Source organism: Sebastes umbrosus, chromosome 5, assembly GCF_015220745.1.
Source record: "Sebastes umbrosus isolate fSebUmb1 chromosome 5, fSebUmb1.pri, whole genome shotgun sequence".
NCBI lineage: Eukaryota > Metazoa > Chordata > Actinopteri > Perciformes > Sebastidae > Sebastes > Sebastes umbrosus.
The window spans coordinates 18,833,911-18,858,140 of NC_051273.1; the positions used below are offsets into that span (position 1 = coordinate 18,833,911).

A 24,230-nucleotide genomic window follows, 5' to 3' on the forward strand; every position below is an offset into this window, starting at 1 on the left:
TTAGCAGCTCTGTTATTTAGCCAAGCAGGACTGTGCCATGCGCCATGCTTTTGAACGCTTTCTTTTCTGTCTGCCGTGGCTCCGGTCCCAAACAAACTGAAAACATGATACAGCCCGGAGGGATGACAGCCAAGGAATCGGACAACTAGGAACCAATTCTCTATTCATATCCCCAGCGTTTTCCCTCTCTGCCAAAGTAGCGGATGGCCTGACGATTTTACCTACCACTGCCAACAATTTACCTGCATTTGGCGGGTAGCGGGTGCTAATTTCAGACCCTGGTTGTAAGATGTGAAATTGTATTGTGTTATGGTTAAAAGAAAGCCGTTTCTAACTGATATGAGGGGGAGCCAGTTCTCTCACTCACTCTCAGCGGATGACTTTGTCCATTGTTATCTCCACAGAGATTGTGACTAAAGAACCAGGAACCCAGTTCTGCCTCCTGCCTCTTCTTTACCACTACGCCAGAACACAACGCAGAGTCACACTACTTGGGCGCAACTGGACCAGTTACATATACGGATATCCAGAGCGGGACTTGGACACAATAACAAACAGACCGGATCAAGCGAAAGGTAAGAAACATTTTTTATTTCTCTGTAGGGTTCTTTCCATAATGTTGTCAGACACTTATAATAACACTCTGAGCCTGTCAGCGGCAAAAACAAGTACTTTTAGTGGACGTGAAGTTACATTGATGCTGCTCACTTGGCCTCGCAGCTCGTTTCGCGGATGCCGGTCGCAGCGTTATCCTTCAATACTGGACCAAGTTCAAAAATTGTGGTCCCCATTAGTCACTCAGACACTAAAACATGGGAAAATAGGGTCCAGGTTGAAAAATACCTAAGTTACCGTTTAACATGCCCCTTTAATCAGGATTGAGTCTAGATATGATTTAGGTGGATTACATTTACACATGATTTTGAAATGCATCTCAAGTGAAATCAGATCAAATTACTACAAAAATCTTGATTCTGTGAAAATCCAACAAACAAAAGACTTTCATCCAGGAGACCGCTGCTTCATGTCCTGTGTACATAACATCAAATCATATGATCACTCTATAAACGTAGAGTTTTTTCCCCTAACTAAGTGGTTTTGTTTGAATTTACAATGTTAAGCAAGTGTTTACTGCAACCGAAAAGTAATGCTGAAGGCCGGGTCTGACACAGCGCCAATATGTGACGAGTTGGGATGAGAACGTGTGAAATATGAGGTGTCACTTTTTTTTCTTTGTGTTATCTGTATTGTGAATATCGTGTTTTTGAAAAGGGTTTAAAAAGTGTCAAAAAATTAAAATATCACAGTCACATTTGGAAAAAATAAAAAAAAACACTAAGTGTAATTTGTATGTGATTGTAGAGTATAAACTCCTCCTCAGGTCATTAAAACTGCCAGAAATAATGAGGACGTGACCTCAGTGTATTCAGTTTATGAAAATGAATCCGTCTTGTGCTGCCTCATCGTCTGCCTCCTCTCTGACGGCTCCTGTGTTGTTAAAGCAGCTCTGCACCGAGTTAAAAAAACACTGGAGCCAACCTCCATGGCTTTGATTCCAGTATGAAATTCATCCTATTATAGTTACACTTCCAAAACATTGTTGGGGCTTTGTGCTGCTATTACGCAATGATCCCTTTCTGCCAAGCTGCTTAGGCAGCGGGCTAACAGCCACAACAGTTGCCTGGTCTCCTCTACTGCTGTCTCATGCATTCATATCGTCCAGAGCTGGAAACCGTCCACACTAATATTCCACACCGTCTCTGGAGTGAATCTCAGGATCCAGCTGGAACCGGAGCGTACGAGCCGTTCATACCAACGGCGACAGCAGCTGGCTTCCAGTCTGGCTGGTGATAGTGGATGTTGAGGGTTCGGGCCCAGTTTGCAAACACGACCTTCTCCGTGATGAAGCGGTGGTGGCTTCCTCGTCGGCTCCTCTCGTGTGTGAGATACATGGAGCACTCGTCGGCCCCCGAGGGCTCATAGTAATGATACGGCAAAGAGGGATGAGAGGGGGATCTACACGGGAGAGCCGAGGAGAGGAGAACAGAGAGAAAGAGAGGAGTAAAAAGGCATGAAAGTCAAAGTGTGAGGGAGGGATGTGGAAGATAGCGTGGGGATGATTATGAGATGAGGGTGGGGTGAGAGGAAGCGAGTCACAGTGGGGGAGAAATGGAGAGAGGAACAAAGAAAAACAGAAAAAGATCAGAAGAATCCGAGCTCACAGATGTGTTCATTATTCACCATGTTATTCCTCTGATATTCACGGTCACGCCAAGCTCAGCGGAAGACTCAGAGACAAGACAGTCACTTCAATCTGGACTGCATTTCTCTATGAATATCTAAATGCGTCAAACTGTCCTCAGTGCCCTTCCTGTGAGAACATTATTAGCCAAATTATTCTTCTATTTCCAGTGAACCTGAAGCCATATTAAACGGCCGTACTTTGCATTTCTAACCCATTCAGTGAAATGTGTTATTTTTATTGTAAAATGTCGAGACGAACATTTCCTCTGGTGCTGAAATCACAGTCATTCAGAAGCCTGACTGCACGGCAATAAAAGATTCTTGAAGTTGTCACTGCAGGGAGTAAATGTTAGATTGTCATTACAAGTTGAAGACATCATTAAAGTTGTAGCTACTAGACAAGGTTTTTATGTAGAAACACACCCATGTTGTCAGCACACAGTATGGAGCTGGAGTTTCCCATCCGCTTCGTGCACTATTTGCCCCACTTGCTCAAACAGGAAGTGACAAACTGAGAAGAAGTCTTGAGGATAATACATTTTGATATTTAGTGTCTTGGATGTTTAATTTAACAGATGAAACAGGATTTTGCAGAGAGCGACTGTTCAAAAGTGTTAGAGCATAATATTACTTTTAACTTTGGTGTCTTTCAAATACATTAATCAAAAATCTCTTATTTGGTAATTATTATTTACTATTATTTGGTGGAGTTTTGCTGATTTTCTTTCCCATTATGAGTAAATATTAAAAAGTAAAGGTCTTGCTTTTTGTTAAGAAAAATAGTACATTAAATTGAGTTATATATTATATAATTATGCCTTCAAATGAAACTTGTGAGCTTTTTTTATTTTTGACCTGAGAAGTCAAGGACATCGTATTCTTGGTGTTGAGGTGGTCATGTGAACACTGTTGCTAGGAAACTGACAGTGAAAAGGGACATTGCCTTGTTTCTTTTTCAAAGACGGTTAATGATTTTGTATTTTCTGCATTTCAATGTCAAACATAATTGATAAGAAAATAATAAAAAATAAGCTTTCAAAGGCACCAACACTTTAAAAAACATTTACCATATATCCAAACTCTTTCAGTCTCATTGTGGGAAATGAAATGGACTCTAACACGATAAATACATGAAGGCACCAATAAGAATAATAGAATTGGATGATAATGTCTGGATGTACTCTTACGGGTTAAAGTTATGCTGTAACTTGAAGTACATTGTAATTTATGCGACCTTACATTATGTGAAAGGCTTTACATATTTATATTACATGTAATATATGTGTTATGTATATGTATTTTTTGCTCAATTTTTCACCTCGCTGAGACAGATTTCCCTTTGGGATAATAAAGTTAAAGTTGCAATAATCAATATTATCATTAGGGCTGTCAAAGTTAATAATAACGTGTTAATGCAAATTCATTTTAACGCCACTAATTTTTTAAATACATTAACGCAACTTGAGATTTTTAGGTTGTTTTAAAGCTAGAGTGATGATACTGGCATCACATAAAACTAAAAGAATCCATTGGTACCCACCATGTCATAGTAGCTTGTCACAAAGGAGGGTGAATTACGCTCCAAACTTGTGCTAAATTTTGGTGAGGAAAAACCGGCATAGCCATTTTCAAAGGGGTCCCTTGACCTCTGACCTCAAGATATGTGAATGAAAATGGGTTCTATGGGTACCCACGAGTCTCCCCTTTACATACATGCCCACTTTATGATAATCACATGCAGATTGGGGCAAGTCATAGTCAAGTCAGCATACTGACACACTGACAGCTGGACAATATTAGTAATTGTTTTGTTTTGTTAATTGATTTCCAGTAATAAATATATACATACATTTGCATAAAGCAGCATATTTGTCCACTCCCATGTTGATAAGTGTATTCAATAATTGACAAATCTCCCTTTAAGGTACATTTTGAACAGATAAAAAATGTGCGATTAATTTGCGATTAAACGCGATGAACTATGGACAATCATGTGATTAATCATGATTAAATATTTTAATCGATTGACAGCCCTAATTTGTATATTACCAATAGATCAAATGACTATGTGTATGTGAAAGGTGTGACTTGTAGCCCACAGAGATTTATCACTAGACTTCTGCTTTAGGAAGCTTCGTAGCGTCTTTCAGCTCTTTGTTTTATGGCCTCAACTTTACTGCTCTGGTTCAGTCTCACAGCTCTCATCAGTGTTGTTTTCAGACAAAGCAGGCAGCTGCTTTCAGTTAAAAAGCTCTGATAAATCCACTTTACACTACCCGCTCAGCACCAACAGACAAAGTTAACGACTAGCTGGTGAACATAGAGACGCATTTAGCAGCTTAAGAGACAGATATTTCCCTCAGGAGTTGGTGGAGACCATAACAGAGATAAAAGGAGAATGAATATTTGACAGATTCCAAATGAAAACTAGTTTTGCTCCACATCTACTAATGTGTGATAAAGTTGACATTGTTGAAGTTAACGTAGAAAGTTGTGTACATAAATTTAAGTAAGTGAACAGAATTGAATCCCTTTGGTATAAAATGACAGACTGGCCCTACCAATAGTACATAGTATTGGAATTTTGGTATTTGTAGCTTCCTACTACTACAACAACTGTGAATTAAAATTGCTAAACACCTAAATTCTTGGATTTACAAAATAATGCGAGTCTACCTGCAGAAATCCGGTGGCACCATGCCGTACACGTCGATCCTGTCACACAGCTCCACGGCTATGGCCATGGTGAACCAGCCGGTACTCAGCCAGGAGTTGGAACTCTTCCTGGAAGACGAGAGAAAGTCAATATTTTTAGTAAATCCCCATTCATATAATCTAAATATACTGGGAGTACTGCCTCCTTCCAAGAGACTAATTGATCCGATGAGACCAAATTAAAGCTGTGAGCACTTAATCCTAGATTTTATCTGATCAATCATCTTTTCAGAGATAAACACAGACGAAGCAAAAAGACAGATTAAAGAAAGACTTCTATGCCTCGTACACAACAATAAAGGAAATATCAATGAGCAAGACCTTTATTCTGACATTGACTGTTCTTGCTTGAAGGCTGAAGTGATTGTATTCTCCATTCAACGTCCTCTTATCTTCCTGTTGGCTTACTCTTCACATGCAAATGAGTTTATGAATAGCTGGAGTGATGTTGACAAAATGTCTTTAGCTCATATTCAGTCAGCCATTGTTCTACGGTACAGGTAGCTGCACCACATGCTGTATGAAAAGAGACATGTCACTATCATGTGTTAAAGGCAGGAAGCTTGCATATGTTTCATATTCAGTATAAAAAGAAAGAAATGTGCCTATTTAGGGTGGTCTCAGTATATCAAAATCCTGTTTGGTGTGAACATTTTCTAAACTTATTAGCATCCGATTCGACTGTTATCAGGCCATTAGATAGGCGTTATCGGTCGCTATGAGCACCATACTATAGACGTGGGTCATTTGGGGCTTACTACGCCTGGTACATTGTAAAAGTAAAAGCAACACGTTCTAACATGTTGTAAAACTGAATGAAACGTTACGTTTTGAACACAGACTGAACAACGTCTTTAGGTTTAGGCAACAAAACTACAAATTCTTTAGGTTTAGGCAACAAAAACTTAGTTAAGTTTAGGGAAAAACACAGTGTTTTGGATTTAAATAACTACGTTTCAAAAGTGAAAGTGAATCTTAAGGCTTGTAAACACAAAGACGACTACGAGTTGTTGGTTTCACACGGGATACGAACCCCGGCCTCCTGGCCGCAAAGCCCTGCAGTTCTGATACAATTATTAGATTTGGAAAATAGTTCCTTATTCTAATAGAAAAAAAATGTTGTGAGAGGCTGTGTACCAAATCTAAATTCAATCAGAAAAAGCAAGTTGTATTACTAATTTCCTGCTGAAGCGAGAACACTTTGGCAGTTGTGGCACTTAAAGATGCTGAGCTGCAGGATGAGGGCAGACAGAGTCTGTCTTAAGGTCCTGACACACCAAGCCGTCGCACAGTTTTGGGCCATCGGTGAGCATCTGTCGGCCTAGTTTTTTCGGTCAGCTCTAGTCTGCCCATGTTGGAGTTTTTTCGGTCGATTGAGCATGTTGAATCAGCCGTGGGCGCCAATCAGTAAGAAAAATCTCTCTGATTGGTGGTTCAGCTTAAACGAATCAGTGCACAAGAAGAGAAACGGAAGTGAGGAAAACAAGCCAACGAGTAAAGTCACACAGTTGTGTAAAAATGGTCGGCAAACGCCGCTTTGTTTCACGTAAGTGTCATAACAACGGCTTGTTTACAATATCTGCTGTTCTTGGTTTTCTGGTTTCTCTTTTTGAGTGACAAATACAGACAACCGCTACCTGCTGGTATGGAGAGTTATTTAATCTCACGTAGGCACAGAACGTACGTGGTAGTTGTCCGTCGGCTGTAGTCTTTGCGGTGTGTTCGAGTGCAACTTTTTGGCCAAGACAAGACGACGTGAGGCGACTCAAAGGTCCGCCTTCGTCGCCGCTATTTTTTTTATGTCGGGCTGGTGAGTCTGGGCCTTTAGGACTCGACATCCAGCCACTCCCCATCATCACTGCTCAGCGAAAGAAGTTCAGATACAACACAACAATGGTATGCTGTCAGTTCTCACTCCAAGACACTGATTTATGCTGACTTACCATTATTGTTTTCTGCTTATAATCACTGGGAAACACAACACTTCTGACAGAATCCAAATAACATTGAAAGAGAATGATGTTGAGCCGCTGTACAGGCTCTGTAAAGGTCCTACTAACTACATGGTACTACATAAGAAAATACTTTGCGATAGTCTCCCTAAGCCTGGTATTAGGGGGTCAACTGTGAACTTGGCATGAGTCAAATCCCTTAAAACCCTTCCAGAGATCACAGGCAAGTTTGAATCTAAATCCCATTAATAATGCTGTGAGTGTTTAGCTCTCTGACTTATTCTTTTGTGAGCGAGTATGCCAAAATATGTGAGGCTTTTCAGAACTCTTCACTCACTGCAAATACTATTTCAAGTGTCTATAACTCATAAGTTAAAGACATTTTGTGTGTTTTCATACAGATATACCATTTGTCTCACTAAGGTCACAAAATGTCTTGAAAACAAACCTCACAAAGACAGAGCTGATTCTGTGGATATATTTACCTATCAATCCCAGTTTCCTTTTTAAATAGTTCATCGAACCTCAGCATTTTGATCCGAGAAATGACGTAGACTTTAAGTTTGGGCAGCAGCTGGTTCAACAGCCGTAGGTTGTTGTAAACATGGCCTTTCCCATCCCGCCTCATGCAGCTGCTGGGTCCCCAGAAGATGAACACTGAGTCTTGGCTGGCATTGAGCAGCTCCTGACGGCTCCGCAGCACCCTCTGCAGGCTGGAGTGAGCTACGACACGCAGGCTCGTGCGTCGGCCAACATCCTGCTGATAGTTTATGCTGGGAGCATCGTTCATGCGGATTACGCACTCAGACTGGTCGATTTCATCACCTCTCCTGCTCCCGGTTAGCTGGCCAGAGCTGGTCACCAGGGCACAAGTCCTGCAGTGCATCTTCAGAGGCTGTAGAGGTGAAAGGTTAAAGGTCAGGAATAGTCTGTTTCATTCAGAGAATATTGAAGATAGGCTGTAAAACAGTCATTTCAATCCAGAGTTTTCTCTCTCTTTTCATCCTCTGTCTGAAACGCTGTGAAGCTCCTGCAACTATTTGGCAATAAATTAAAGTATTGGACAAATAATGCTAATTGCACTAAAGGGAAAGTTGAGGGATCACTAATGTTATAACTAAGGCTGTCAATCGATTAAAATATTAAATCACAAATTAATCACACATTTTCTATCTGTTCAAAATGTACCTTAAAGGGAGATTTGTAAGTGTTTAATACTCTTATCAGCATGGTAGTGGGCAAAGATGCTTGCTTTATGCAAATGCATGTATATATTTATTACTGGAAATCAATTAACAATACAAAACAATGACAAATATTGTCCAGAAACCCTCACAGGTACTGCATTTAGCATAAAAAAAATGCTCAAATCATAACATGGCAAACTGCAGCCCAACAGGCAACAACAGCTGTCAGTGTGTCAGTGTGCTGACTTGACTATGACTTGCCCCAAACTGCATGTGATTATCATAAAGTGGGCATGTCTGTAAAGGGGAGACTCGTGGGTACCCATAGAACCCATTTACATTCACATATCTTGAGGTCAGAGGTCAAGGTACCCCTTTGAAAGTGGTCATGACAGTTTTACCTCACCAAAATTTAGAGCAAGACGTCTTACTCAAAACCACAAATGTCTACCTCATAATGGTGCTAGAGGAAATGTCAGGGGATCACCAAAGTCTGAAAGACTGTTATTGCCATCCATAGAGCTACGCCTCTAGCTAGTGTGGCTAAAGAGTAGCAACAAGTTAAAGTAGCAACAGGCAGAAGGGATGAAACTGAGCCCTGTAGACATCAAGGTCAAGTCTTACTGGCAGAGAGGAAAAATCCGGTGACCCTGAAAGAGTTCAGCTCAGTCACAAGTAGACATGCAGCCATGACAACGGCACTTTCCCCAAGCTTGATATAAAGCACCTCTGATAATGTAATCAAAATTTTAGAATTTAATTTCCGGCTTTTTAGATTGATATTCACAGGTTAATGTAGTTTTCATCAAGCACACACACACACACACACACAGCTTCAACTATCCTGCCCTTTGTAACACCATGAGTATGCTGTCACCTGCAGCCACACAAGACCTGAATAAAGTGTAACTGGCACACAGAGTGGAGCAGCTAAACTGGTAATGGGGCTGCTCTGTCAGGTATCCTATTATTCAAATGTACTGCAGGTTGACAGCGGAGCAGAGGCTATTCTGTGCAGTACTTTGATTTTTGGAGGAGCATCATGAATACACATAAGGCGGTATATTTATTCAGTCAAACACAACCTCAGAGCAATGGAAGGAATAAAGGTACGCTAGTGGTCAGAACACACATAAGCAGGGCTGCTGTGTTTGTTTGCATTATGTAGAACAGGAGACTGAAATCCTATCTTATCTCAATTTAGGATGACATTTAGGACTTATGGTATTACAGAAGCATGTTTCCTAACTGCATTTAGGAAAATGTTTTATCTTATCTTTGGATAGGAATTTAGCTATTACAGAGCCTTCCTAATTCCTAATTAAGGGATGGCATAAACCCTGTCCTAAATTCAAAATAACAGCAAAAAATGGCAGCAGTACTGTTGTTAGGTATAGGGCAGTGAAGATGAAGATGGGTGACAACATGAACAACGAAATGTAATGATTGTTACTCAAACCGTATGATGATGCTTTAAATTTCCCACACCATGTATTAATGAGTATATATTGACTGCAAAGACAATTAATTAATTAATTAATTGTCTTTGCAGTCAATTAATTAATTAATTAATTAATTTACTTTGCAGTCAATATATACTCATCAATACATGGTGTGGGAAATTTAAAGCATCATCATACGGTTTGAGTAACAATCATTATATTTCGTTGTTAGAAAAACCCCACCATATTAATTAATTAATTAATTAATAAGATGGGGTTTTTCTCTCCTGCACCAACACTATTAGTGCCTCTGACTCCTTGTGTCTGAAATTGGGCAAAAAGTTTCATAAATAAATTAGTAAATAGTTATAATAGTATGCATATTTATAATATTTGTATTGTTCAATACAGGCCATTTTGGTAGAAACATTAAATATGACAATAGAATAGAAATAATTTTGTTTTACTTTTGTACGGCACTTTGTAGGTGGACGTTTTACTGACTCGCTTTCAGTCCAAAATGGCGGTGCGTAGCTCTGCTGCTGGGCGCTGATGTTGCAATGGAACGAACAATTGACTTTCACTTCTTAGCAATATACGTTCTTTGCTATCAAATTAAAGATAGAGGCAGTCTCATGTACATTGTAAACACTAATTTGCTAATTTACAGTTCTAGTTAGGATTTCTTAAGTTAAGATAAGATAGGAGGTTTGATAGGACGCCTCCATGAGTTTAGGAATTGCTTCTGTAATAGGAAGATTTTTCCCATCTTTGAACTGAAGTTAAGACAGGACGAGCAGTTAGGATATTTTCCTGTAATGAGGCCCCATGGTGTTTGTGTTTTGTGTCCAACCAGGTATTTCAAGTTGAAAAAGACGAGCTTAGATTGAACGATCCGACAGCAAAAACCCAGAAACTCTTCACATGAATTATTCTGAACCTTAATAGAGAGCAGCATTGGCATTCTGAACTGAGCTCAGAGCTTCACACTCCATCAGGTTGTGAAGTGGGAGTGTGTGTGTGTGTGTGTGTGTGTGTGAGCATACAGGTGATATTACCAGCGCCACAGGCTCTGCTGCTCCCACTGCTATATTTATAATACTCTCCCACTATCTCTGTGACCCCACGCTGAATGATTGCCCAGTGTGTGTGAGTGTGTGTGTATAGGTGGATGTCCTTAAATCTTTGTGCAGAGTTTGATGTCGGCCCAGATATGTAATACAATCACGTTTCTCTGAAGTCTGAAACTGTCTAAAAAGTGTCAAGATCCAAAACCAGTTGTAAGCCGGTCTATACACACACACACACACACACACACACACACACACACAGGCTCTATGCATTGAGGAAACAGGTATTTCTATTCCCTCAACACATTGCCCAATGTGTACACAGACCTCCCTCAATAACAGGTTGGCTGGAGCAAATTACACGCTTCACTGCACAAACACCCTCCCTGCCTTAGCTGGGGAAGAAAAAAAATCACAGTCCTTTTAGCTGTTTCTTCTTCTACATACAACAGATAGAGTGCATTTTGCACAAACACTTACTCCCGGGCAACTTTTAATCATTTTAAAAGTCAGGGAATGTGTTAAAGGCGGTTGAAGGTTGCATGGACAGTGTTGTAGTTGAAATAGTGCTTGTGTGAAATACTAAAAGTGTCCTTGACGGTGATGCTCCAGCTCCCCGAGCTTCTGACAGCTTGATGATTCTGGGAAATAACCACTTATAGATATCACATTGAGAGGGCCTTTCAGAATCAGATGAAGAATATTTTCACACGGCAGGCAGCTGAATATGCGACCCACGGACTCTCGAACGAATGAATAAATGAATGAGTGTAATGTGTTGCATATTACAGGTAGATTTTTAATCAGCCTTGAATTAACACAGAGGTCCTTTAACGCCTGAACACTTGCTGACTCCCACACACACACACTCAGCCTGCACTTTATCATGCGGACAGAGGGTTGTCTACCTCGATCAATAATGCATAACCTCATAAGATAACACTTTCCTGGATTATTCCACTTTACGAGGCCACTCAGTGAACTCTGATGTGATGGCGAGTGGACTAAAGACAGACTTCTGGTGTTATAGTTCACCTGGGAGGTAGTTTATCGAAAATGCATTCAAATAGTATCTAAACATTAACTGTTCTGGTGCTAAAATTACCCATCTTTAAAAAATGGCTGGCAAGTCTTCCTCTAGAGGCAATAATACCAGGCTAAAGGAGGCTGCTAACTATCGGAACAACGTTGGGATTTTGGGGCTTTATAGAGTAGTTTTGTAAGATATGTTAAATGAAGGTTTTGACAACTGAAAAATCACAGAAAAGTCATATTCATATCATAGCATATTAAAAGGGCAAATAATATTCTTTATTATTACGGTTATACATGTAAAAACAGTCCCTTTAAGTTTTAAAGGGACTGTTTTTACATGTATAACCGTTTTTTTTATTGCCTATGTGTGAACAGGTTGTAACCTAATCTAAAAAATTAGACCTTCCACGACTTTCTGGGTTTCCTCTATCTGCGGGTCGTTTTTTTTCCCCTGGTTTGACCGATGCTCGCTTGCGTCTACATAGTGTGAGCACAAGCGCAACCAACAGGACGCTAAGTCGTTGACTTAACGGCCACAGGTGTCACTGTTAACTGTCACTGATTCTTACAGAGAGCCCCTTTAATGTAGGCATAGAGCATTTCTGCAGGAAACTTATCTTTGTAATAGAGATGCTAGAAGGATACATAATAATTTGGAATGGGAAAGTTTATCATTCTAGATTTGATTCCAAAGCCAGAGGCACAGTCATACTTATTCATAAAAAGACATCCTCTTTCAAGCAGATGGGATTGTTTCTGATTCCCATGGCAGATATATCGTTTCCTCTTGAAAGCTCTCCAGCAAACCTGTGACTCACTGGCAAGTATTAATGCTCCCAACTGGGATGATGAATATTTTATTCATGCCTTTTACTCCTCATTACCGAATGTAGATACTCACTCTCTTATAGTAGGGGGAGATTTCAACTGGATCGCTTATCAACCAGTATGTACAGTATATGGAGTTGTTGCATCCTTTGAACAATTAGCAATAAAACCTAATTTACCTTGCACAACTGAGGAGTTTTAACAATTTAACACCTTTCCACATTCAATCCTACACTTTTTATATATTATCATTAAATACAGAAATTAAAGGCAGTGTTGACAATGTTATTTAGTATACACTATTTTTTATATTGGTTGAAATGGTTTTACACCCCGACAGCAATCCATTACTTATGAGCTCTGAAAAAGGACCGGAAATGAGCCGTCATCCGTAGCTGCTGCAATCCTGTAAAAATGTCTAGCGATCACTGCCCAGCGGTCCACTTGGAAAGAACCAATCAGATGCCTCCCTGCTCTTACTCTACCCTTGGCGTGCACCAGCCTGAACTCAAAGCGCGTCGCCGCACAAGTTGACTGGAGAATGAAAGAGAAAACTCAGCCAAAAGTAGCACTGCCACGGTTACTTATCATGAGGTAGCGTTGTTGAGTTGATGTCCTCTCTCCGCTCTGTGACTGTGAAGTAGTTACGATGCGGCGGTGCTCGTGCATTTGTGTGGAGGGCGTTGTCTTGGAAGGAGCCCTGAGGGTAGGTGGTAGGTTTAGACGGAGCTCCTGAGGCGAAGCCAAATGATGCTAGCTTTCCAACATCGTCGACCATATCTTTTTAAGGGTATGATCTCCCTAATATAACTATGAGTTGGTGCATTGAATCCCTAGTCTATGGACAAAAGCGTAATGGGAATAAGACTTTGGGCATTCCACTTTTTAATGACTCTTGGACATCAATCCTTGAACTAGTACGTCCCAATTTAAGATTGTGCTCTAATTGGATAATGTTCACATTGCTGAGCGATGCTTACAACACTTTAGAGAATGCTGCCTGGTCTGTGAATATTTACAATGCTGTTGCATTTACCCGTCGCGTTATCCTGTTTAATTGGAAAAATCCAAAGCCCGGTTCTCATGCCAAGCGGTTGAAAGATGTCTTGTTTCATTTACAACTAGAGAAAATGTAATTTACCATAAAAAATGGAGTGGCTAGTAGTGCCCCTTATGTGTAGGGAGGGAGGAATGGATTGGGTGGGGGGTTGCGAAGACTTATTGTGTACTATATTGAGTTTTTTTTCCATGTGTGCTTGTGTATGTTGGGATACTTTGTTTGTATATAAATCAAATAAAGAGAGTGTTAAATTGTGGCATTCAGAGCAACAGAAGAAGAAGAAGCAGTTACTCTAGGAGTAGGCTATGGCTCCGGTTCCAGTCCCAGTCAATTACGGCCCACACAGACTCATCAGTATGATCCTGTTTATATGCTTCCCGAGGGAACCAAGGATCATAATTGCTTTCAGAGCAAACCCCATCAGTCAGCCTCTAATGTTACACCAGAGCCTCGGCACCCCCTTCAGTTTAAGAAGGGTAGAGAGTAGGAGGAAAGAAACTTGGCAAAGCTGAGCTAGTTAGAGGTCAGAGAAGAGGCATTATTAAAAAACAAAACAAGAACGGCCCTATTGTCATTGTTAACCTTGGATAAGACTGTGTTAATCTATATTTTTCTTGTCAACAAATCCCATGAAAAGAAGATGGCTTTGTCGAAAATCACTTCCTGTTTAGGCAACTATAATGAGTAGTACACTGTATTTATTGAGTGTCAGGATTCTGTGAAATATCTGCACAATCAGGTGCCCTCGAACGTTGCCAAAATGGAATGAAACAAGTAATTAATTAAATTATTTAATTAAATTTAATTAATTCCTAAATTAAATTATTTAATTAAATTTAATTAATTCATTTATTAAGGTAAGTAATGTTCATGGCATGAACGCTACGGTCTGTTAACAATCCCACATTGTATTGCTTCAGATTTTATAGAAGTAAAAATGTACAGATGGATAATAAATACTGTTGTGGGATCATAACCTGCAGTGATGATGCAAGATGATGATTGTTTCGGTTCAGTTTTATTCTGCCATAAAATAACCTACACATTCTTGTCCATATATACGTGGGATTGACTCCAAATAAACTACCATGATGAAGGAACATGTCACCCAGTACAACAGAGCATCAATGGAGATCTGAGGCACAGAGGAATAAGACATGTTAGGCTTTGGGGACACAGACATTAATTGTTGGTTTTGGTGTTTTTATGGGACTTGTTGACCATAGTCCCTTAATGTCAAACATCCTCTGGTGTGAGCGGCGGTGTTCAAACATGAAGACTCTGCGGTATTTGCTTACAACGGTACAAATTATTTAGAAGTTGATCCTTATCATAACAGTAACTGTACACTTCCTAATACAGAATTAGGCTAATGGCTCAACTGAGAGCAGAGGTGGATTAAGTGGCACCTGTTGTGTGGTGTGAAGGTTTAATGATCAGAGCTGCTTTCTTTTCTCAGAGACCAATTAATTACACCAAAATCCTCCTGACAGTTGACATCTCATTAAGCTCTTCCTGGTAACACACATTCAAGCCGCAATCCTGAACTCAATTTGAGGGAATAAAGGCGAGGGAATAAAGGCGAGGGAATAAAGACGAGAGAATGAAGGCGCCTGTCTTCTTCTTCTTCTTCATCATCATCATCCAGTCAACCTCAGACGGAGATAAGGCTGCATCTCTGCATCTCGTTAGCAGCACATTGATGGGGAGATGTGAAAATGTTTGGCTGGTTTCCACCGTGACTGGAAAGAAGATGATATTCATGACTTCCTGTCAGCTCTTGCCATTCACATTGTCCATCTAGTAGTGCAGATATTTGAATTAATAAGGAGTTAGAGTGCTTTTGTACTCCATTTACGCAATGAGATCTATATCTCAATACATTATCTGGATAAGGAAAAACCATAGACTGTATATAAGAAGTGGACGTAGTTACTGTGATGTCATCCATTGGTTTGTGGACTGCCATTTTGAAGCCTTGAGTTCGGCATTTTGGCCGTCGCCATGTTGTTTTTTTTGCAACCAGAAGTGACACGAGAGGGTGGAGCTAAGTACAACCGAACGCTGATTAAGACATTGAATAAGCTGTAAGACGAAAACACAGACAACTCCCAAACCAGACAATGTCGTGGTAGCGACCTGTCATCACAAGGTAGACTCTAAATGGGACCATAATTTACGAAATAAACATCATTCTGTATTGAAGAAGACTTGAAACTAGCGATTTAGACTATAAACTGTTCACAATGTTTACTGAGGTAATAAATCAAGTGAGAAGTAGGCTCATTTTCTCATAGACTTCTATACAATCAGACTTATTTTTGCAACCAGAGGGGTCGCCCCCTGCTGGCTATTAAAAAGAATGCAAGTTTAAGGCACTTCAACATTGGCTTCATTTTTCAGACCTGGAGGTAGCCCAATGGGAAAACCCATGTTAATGCCAGGTGTACGTACAGTATATGCATGTGATCGGATCAGCCAGACCACATTTGGAAATGGCTAGGTATCTGACCGCAATCGAGAATGGGCACAATCGAGATAACATCGAGAAAGCATTCAGGTGTAAATGTAAACACCCATGGATTGGATGTCATTATGCGGATACAGAGCACATTTTAATAACCAGCCCAGTTGCACAGCAGGTCGTGAAATAGTCACGAAATTTAATCTATTGATTCATGTACATAAACATGAATTTCGAATTTTTTTCGTGATGTTCAGCACGGAATCGATTTGTATGCAATCCACCTAATTGTGAACCACGAAGTATAAAGAGCTGCGAAAGCCTCATAGAGCAGAGGTCGGGGTGAATGGGTAGGTGAAAAAACACAGGATTTTGCCCAGGAGACTGGGGTTTGAGTCCCGCGTGAAACCACAAGTCATAGTTGATTTATTTGTCACGTAACTTCCGTACTTAAGTAACGCCACTTCTAATGTTATTTTAACCCAAACTGCAATATTTTCCTAAACCTAACCTAGTAGTTTTATTTTGAAAAGACTAGAGCAGAAATTGTCACATGCGTCACATGTTGCTCGATATTCGTAGGAAAACGCACAAAATATACTTTGTGGAAAGTCATGCTGAGCGTCACGAGAAAAAAAAGGGAAATTGGTGTCAATGTATACAAATCAAATAGATTAAATGTTATAACTATTTCATGAACTGCCGTGAGACTGTGTTGTAATACCAGGTGTAGTTGGGGCTTTTAAGTATATACTAAGTATGACTACTAACTGAGCGATGAAATGTGTCAGTCTGAGGATGACATCTGATCAAATATTCTCTTTTTCCAGGAGCGCTGGTATTAAAATGTATATATCCTGGAACCTCATCCATTAAGTAAGCTGTACATTAACATACCTATTGTACAACACATCTAACATAGAAAGAGGTCAGCCTTGAGAAGAGAATTTTTTTGTTGTTGCATAAATGACTTTCTAATGACACCTATTTCTCCAAGGCTGACTGCATTATAGGCTGTGAGAGGCACAGAGAGGTATGGCCCATAATAAGTAGGTACATCATAAACTGGTACAGGCACACAAACCACATTTGTGCTCTCACGCAGGCTTTGTGATTAGAGCGCATAAAGGCCAATGTAGATTGATTCTGCTGACAGTTCTTCAAAGGTCAACATCTCTTTAACTGCAATTGGCAAAACATCAGAAAGAGAGAGAGAGGATGAGAAGCGAAGTAGAAGAACGGAGCGGCTGTCTTTGTGGGTGTCTAGGTGTGTGTGTGTGTGTGTATTTGAAAGGTTCTATCCAACTCTGCAGCTCTAATTACTGTAGCTTGTCAAAGAAAAGAAATACACACAAGAGGAGGACATCTCACAGAAACCTGCAGACACTGCAGAAGGCAGACAGAGAGAAACATAAGACTTCTGCAAGATGCTCAAAAATACCCCACATAAATGTGCACTATAACTTTAAAGTCTGATCTCACAGTATATAGATTTGCGGGTTTCAACACTGCTGTGCTGCAGTTTTCACATCACCATTAAGCACTGAAGATGCTGAGGGAAAAGTCAAATGTTTAGCCTTTAACCCGCCGCCACACAAAGCAGCGCGGTCTTAGCGATTAATGTGTGCTGGGTGTTTTGCGAACTCCTGGGTGAGACATAAATGAGCGAAGCAACCACAGAACCATCACCCACCTTGGTGAAATCACAGCCCATGCAAACAAGATATGCACATAAGTTAATAGGGGCCATAAACAGGGTCCAGCAGGCACATTAGATAGAGCTCCCCTCACATTTTCAAGCATCCCTGGCTCTGACGAGGGCATCAAATTTTAACAACATGTCTGGGCATTTGCATGCAGGTTGTCTGCATGCAAGCACCCACCAGTGCCGTGTGAATATGTGTGCAGCCCTGTGTGTGTGTGCACGAGTCAGAGCCAAGATTCCTTCCAGCAACAGCAACAGCAGACCTCAGATGACCCTGGAGGAAACGGCTCAGACCGATCCACCCACTCCACACATCCTACAGCAGGTCTGCTCTCTGGTTAGCCATTCCCCGGCTCTGTCGGAGGGTGCAGCAGCAGCAGCAGCAGAAGGAGCTGGAAGCCCCCACAGGAGGTGGCACTAAGCAGTATGAAAATGTCGCAGTGTGGATCCATCATGAATCAGCTGTCAGCCAGGAGAAAGTGGACAGTTGGGAAAAGATTGTGAATAATGTAATGCCGCCACTGCAAAAAAACTCCAAACTCTCATTTCTCTTAAAGGAGCAGTGTGTAGGATTTATGGGGATCTATTAGTAGAAGTGGAATATAATGTTTTCATTGGTGTATAATCACCTGAAACTAAGAGTTTTTTGTGTTTTTGTTAGCTTAGAATGAGCCTTTCATATCTACATAGGGAGCGGGTCCTCTTCACGGAGTCCGCTATGTTGCTCCGCCATGTTTCTACAGTAGCCCAGAACGAACAAACCAAACACTGGCCTTTTGTGATTTTATGTTACATGAAGGCCACCGTAGTTCTCCGACATGCTTGTGAAACTGCGATAACATGAGACGCCCTCTGAATTTTGTTGCTCCTAAAGTAGTGTTATTGTGGTAAGAATGGTCTCTGAGTGCTGCAAAGGTCCTGAAAGGTACCACGGCATTACCACGGTTTTGCACTCAGCGGCTCATGTTACCGCAGTCTTGGAAAGGGAGGAGTGAGTCAACACGTCCTCATCCCAACTCGTCAGACGCTTTGTCAGACCCCTTGGCCTCACTTTTTGGTCACACGAAACACGTGCTTAACGTTGTGAATTAACCAAAAACAATTGCTTAGGTTTAGGCAACAAACCACTTACCACTTGAAAAAACAACATTGTTGGGCTTAAAATTACTACGTTTGTAAAGTGAAAATGAGACTCAACATTGTGAATACGGGACATGAACGAACAGCAGATTGTAACGTGAAAGTGAAACTTAACGCAAGGGACACAAACAGCGGTCTCCTGGATGAAAGCCCTGTGTTTGTTGGACCCCCCCGACCTCCCCTCCCAACCCTATGTGTGTCTCTTTTCTGCTCCTTGTACTACGTCACCACACTCCCGACCACTTTCTCTGAGTGTTTACTGTTGCACAGATGGGTTTACTTTATAGTTAATTGAAAGCCCGGTGCATTTCATACAGGTGCTAAAGGATCTTGTGCGTTTGGTTTGTCCGTTCTGGGCTGCGCTCCCTATGTAGATATAAACGACTCATTCTAAGGCAACGAAAACACAACGGTTCTTATTATCAGGTGATTATACACTAAAGATAACATACTTATTAGTATTATATTCCATTTCTGCCAGTTACATACTGGTCCTTTAAAGGTATCTGATGAGGGCTCCAACATCACAGAGGAGCCCTGAACTAAGTCAAGAAGTCCAGGAAGCCTCAGCTAAGATCAAACCTCTCTCCAAACCAACAGCGCTCTCATGCTCTGATATCACTGATCATTAATCACTGAAAGGTGAACTGTAAACAACACTTTTTCTCCTCCAAATCCTCTCCTGCTCGGTGCTGCCTGAGCAATGTACTTTCCACTCCGCTGTGCCTCGCTGCGTATCTTTCTCACTGAGGGGGAGACACGACGGCGTCTGAATGATCTATCTATCTGAATGAGCTGTAACACTGTGTTGTGTCTGAACGATAGGCCACTGCCTTAACAATAACACTGACTGTGGCGCCTATAAGACCGAAAGATTACAGCAGTGATGTCTTGAGCAGCCGCTCTATAGGAATCCACCCTGTTTTAAGTGCTTTTGTCGCTAAATATTTCATGGTGGGCACATTAATTATGAATCTGGAAACAGATTAAAGTATAATGGTGCTAGAGAAGTTCAGCTTTAGACTTCAATGTTTAAAAGATTAATTGATATTATTAGAGCCTTACAAGAGACAATAAAGCTGTAATAAACTCATATTTCATTCTGAAGCTTCAGAAATTGCTACACAATTTCAAGGATCACATTTAGGGAACTTTACTGTTCTTGCTAAAAACACAGTGCACTGCTTTAAAAACATAATAAATAAAAATGTGCTAATAATCAATGTATTATCCAAACTGAAAAAAATGGGTCTCACATCCAGCTGTGAGGTGGCTAAGGACGTGTACACAAGTCAAACACACAGAAGAGGATATTTCAGCTCTCCCTGAAACCAGGGCAGCACCCGAAGCTTCAAAAAGCCATTTTCAGTGAACCCTACATTTACATGCTCGTCTCTCTGCTTTACCTGGATGGCACTAGAATACAGATTAGGTGCAGTTTGTATTACATTATGTGCAAAAGTATCACAGCAATCAAGGTTGATTTTTTTTCCAAGGGCCGGGTGCTCGACAAAAATATGTCACACACAAATATGTCCAAATGCACTGGATTAATTCAAATTCCTTGCTGTATGGCAGGAGAGTATAAGGCCACCGCTGTCACGTTAAAGGATAATCATTGAATCAGTGTATCAAGCTAAATATGTCTGACGCACATCCCAGACAATACAAATATTTAAAAGGACCTATTATGCTTTAGTGCTTTTCCCCTTTCCTTTAGTTGTGTTATATAGTTTTTTGTGCATGTAAAAAGCAAAGTTACAAAGCTTAAAGGGGGTTACTCTCCCCCACAGATGCCTTTTCTTACGTAACGATGTGATGTCACCAAGTAACACATTTGCATAATATCTGCCTATATGTAGCGGCTAGTTTTGCACACACCCTCAAAAAAAGCTAGTTAGAGCCCGTGGGCAACTCTGGGTCTGAGAAGTGAAGCCATCGCGAAGTGCCTTAAACTTACATTCTTTCTAATAGCCAGCAGGGGGCGACTCCTCTGGTTGCAAAAAGAAGTCTGATTGTATAGAAGTCTATGAGAAAATGAGCCTACTTCTCACTTGATTTATTACCTCAGTAAACATTGTAAACATGAGTTTATGGTCTCAATCGCTAGTTTCAAGTCTTCTTCAATACACCATGATGTTCATTTAATAAATTATGGTCCCATTAAGAGTAAAATAGACCATATGCTATGCAGGGTATGCTTTAGGGCGTGGCTACCTTGTGATCAACAGGTCGCTACCACAGCGTTGTCTGGTCTGGGAGTTGTCCATGTTTTCGTCTTTCAACTTTAACCTTTTCACAGCGGGTTTTTACTTCATGAAAGTTAATTATAACGTTTTTAGTCGCCCAAAAATGTCTTATTCAGAGTTCGGTTGTACTTAGCTTCACCTTCTTGTGTTACTTCTGGTTGCGAAAAACCAAGAATGTGACGGCCTAAATGCCAAACTCGAGGCTTCAAAACAGCAGTCCACAAACCAATAGGTGACATCACGGTGACTACATCCACTTCTTATATACAGTCTATGTTTAGAGCCGAAGAGTTTGGTTCGGTTGACCAATCACAAACAGATTGGGCCAGCTGACCAATCAGAGCAGACAGGGCTTACATGTATGCACCTGAAAATAAGCATCATAGGTCCTCTTTAAAGTGACTTTACTGCTCCTTTTTTTGTAGTTTTTCTCCTCGGTTTGGTACCACAAAAATGTCCCATGTGCTGCTGTCCTTGTCACTTGTCATCTCCACTCCTTCCAAAACTTTTAAAAGCCGCTTTTCACCTGCCAGTATGTTATTCCCTCAAATCCCACTCCCCTCTCCATGCAGGCACCTAATGCACTGACAAGAACCTGATCCCTGCCCCCAAACATTGCCATTGTTTTGTTGAAACACACACAACCTATTTCTCTGTGGTGGTGGGTGAATGTTTCTTGCTTTGCCCCAACCTGCACCACTTTTCTGCATCTTTTATTTCTTTGGAAGTTGAAGAGATTTTGATTCTTACTTTTCAAAGACGTCAAATCCAATAAAATTGCATATAGGCGATGTTTAGTCAAATAAATAATGTTCTTCTTCCTTCTGGCTCTAGCCCTTTTTGGTGCCCTAGGCAAATTTTGGTTTTGGAGCCCCCACAAACCCCTCATACAAAAGTTAAGATTTTTATCTTCATAAATAACTTAGATTTATTATAATATAAATAAACAATTAGTCCCTAATATTGTTGGCTTAAAAGTGTTTAGTCAGTTTCACTACAACCAGAGTTACAGGAGTGAAAAGTGCATTTCTTTCTATCCTTCTTTGTTCATTTGTTACCTTAATGCAGAAAATGAGGAAGGGTGCTCACTGGCATTTTCTTTTTAATTTTAATTTTTTTATTTCGGGTGACCAGCACCCTTCAGAAGTTTGCGCCCTAGGCGACCGCCTATATGGCCTATGCCTTAAGCCGGACCTGCTTCTACATATATCAGACATTATACAATAGTTTGGACATGTACTCTGAAATAACATACATATTCTAATGTTTTAAAGGAAGAAGTTGCAACATCATCACTGTGCAGTGCATCATGAAAGTAGACAGATCTTCTCACAGTGCACAGATGGTGCATATTTACCTTATGATCCATGACACCTGTGTACCCCTCAAGTGTTGGTGTTGGGAGTCTCTGCGGTTTCTCTGGCTTTTTCGTGGATGGAACATCTGAACGGTGGGACGAAAGTGATGATGATGATGCCGATGAGGAAGCCGATCTGTCGCCAGAGCCGCTGTTGTTGTACACCAACATAAAACTGGTAACCATGGTGACGATGATGATGCCACTAACCCCTTGGCACTGGAGAGACACATGAAAGAGTTTAAAAAAAGAGCAGAAAAACAACATCAAGCACTTTAGAAAACCAGCTTCAGGATGAAGAAGAGCTACATTTATTTATTTTTTCTATCAAGAAAGATCACTGCTAATTAAATGCCACCTTTAAAAGCAGAGGCAGGCAACGCAATAGTTGCAGCTGCTCTCTTCCTCATACAAGGCTGCAAATGAAAACTCAAATCCGCTCAACTCGCTCTGTCAACAAGGCAACATGCTTTAAAGAGCGGTGCAAAAAATAGCTGCTGAATTCATAATTCATTCAATTCATAATTAGTTTGCTTGCAGAAAAAAAATCTTTAAATGTGTGCACTCCTTTAAAGGATTATTTTACAGGAATAAGATCAATTTAATATACTGTAAAAGATGGAAATAAAATTAGTGCAATTAGGTCACACACACAGTGGACTATATAATGACAGCTGAGCCTGTATAACTCACTTCTGAAAACACAATCTACCCACAAATGCACATTACAGTGATGCTTCATTCATAATTACCACTCTTATCTTCATCTTCATGTCCCCTCGGAATTCCAACCTTCATCCCATCATCCTGTTAAAGCTCTCTCTCTCTCTCTCTCACAGCAGAGCGTCAGGACTCTTCAGCATGCAACACTTGAGCAGCAGCATCACTGGGATCAGCTAGAGAAAGCGTCGCTCCACTACTCCTCTTCTCCCATGCTCTCCTCCACGGGGACGCCCTCACTCGACTCTGCACTCCTCATGGTCCTAAACAACTCCTGTTCCCAGCTCACCTCACACTGCCAGGGTTCACTGGGGGTTCATGAGATGGTGATTATTACACACTTTACATTATGATGATGATGTGCAGTGATTCTCCTGGTTTAATATCAAGGCAGCTCTCTTTCAAATGTGTGTTTATAGTGATTTTATTGCATCTCTGTTTCTATCAATTCACTAAATTATTCCTTTGCGGGGTTTTTTTCTTGGCACAATTATCAAATGACAGTCATTATTCTCAATACACTGTGTGAAATAGCCCGTTTTCTCACAACAGTAAATGTATTTTTCATTGCTTTCATACAGAATCACAGTTATTGTCAAATGGCCCAGTGCATTCAGGCTCTTTTAATGAAATGTATTATTCTCAGGTGTGTTAATCAATATGCTCATTGTGTAAGTCCTCCCATCTAAAATCTTATTCAAACATTATAACCAGCACATGTTGTTGTTGTATAGGTGCCTTGAGTTTTTCCCACTCTTACTCCTCATTTTTCAATCCAGTTGAAGATTTCTATTCTTCACGGAGATGGCAGGTGTATAATAATCATCCTCATGACCATACAGTATGACTGTGTGCTGGCCTGGAGCAATGAAAGCTGCCTATAGTTTATTTGATATTTTAATTCAATCCAATTTATTTTTATATAGCGTTAATTCATAACAGAAGTTATCTCAAGACATTTTTCATAAAGAGCAGGTCTAGACCATACTCTATAATTTAGAGACCCAACAGGGGATCCCCCATGAGCATGCATTGTTATGCGACAATGGCAAGGAAAAACTC

The 24,230-nt window shown here is 40.6% G+C and overlaps 1 protein-coding gene across 2 annotated transcripts; it reads right to left on the minus strand.

The window, feature by feature from the left end:
* Positions 1–765: 765 nt before the first annotated feature.
* st6galnac5b (ST6 (alpha-N-acetyl-neuraminyl-2,3-beta-galactosyl-1,3)-N-acetylgalactosaminide alpha-2,6-sialyltransferase 5b) lies at positions 766–23,357 on the minus strand. Of its 2 annotated transcripts, none has more exons than XM_037771319.1 (5): positions 23,201–23,357; positions 22,449–22,667; positions 7,397–7,806; positions 4,921–5,028; positions 766–2,016 (listed from the first exon to the last, which is right to left on the minus strand). In XM_037771319.1, the coding sequence occupies exons 1-5, from the start codon at positions 23,219–23,221 to the stop codon at positions 1,773–1,775; spliced, it is 1,002 nt and encodes a 333-aa protein (XP_037627247.1). In that variant the 5' UTR covers positions 23,222–23,357; the 3' UTR covers positions 766–1,772. The 2 variants fall into 2 exon arrangements, with proteins under 2 accessions (XP_037627247.1, XP_037627248.1); XM_037771320.1 differs by lacking the exon at positions 766–2,016 and adding an exon at positions 2,460–2,577 and having other exon boundaries at positions 23,201–23,351.
* Between the last annotated feature and the right edge of the window lie 873 nt (positions 23,358–24,230).

Bases quoted from the DNA above. Each gene is read 5' to 3' on its own strand.
- st6galnac5b (XM_037771319.1), bottom strand. From the start codon at position 23,221: ATGAAGATGAAGATAAGAGTG. The intron at 5,029-7,396 runs GTAAATATATCC...CTCGTCTTCCAG, and splicing joins AAGGAAACTGGGATTGATAG to GAAGAGTTCCAACTCCTGGC. The intron at 2,017-4,920 runs GTAGACTCGCAT...TCTCCCGTGTAG, and splicing joins GTGCCACCGGATTTCTGCAG to ATCCCCCTCTCATCCCTCTT.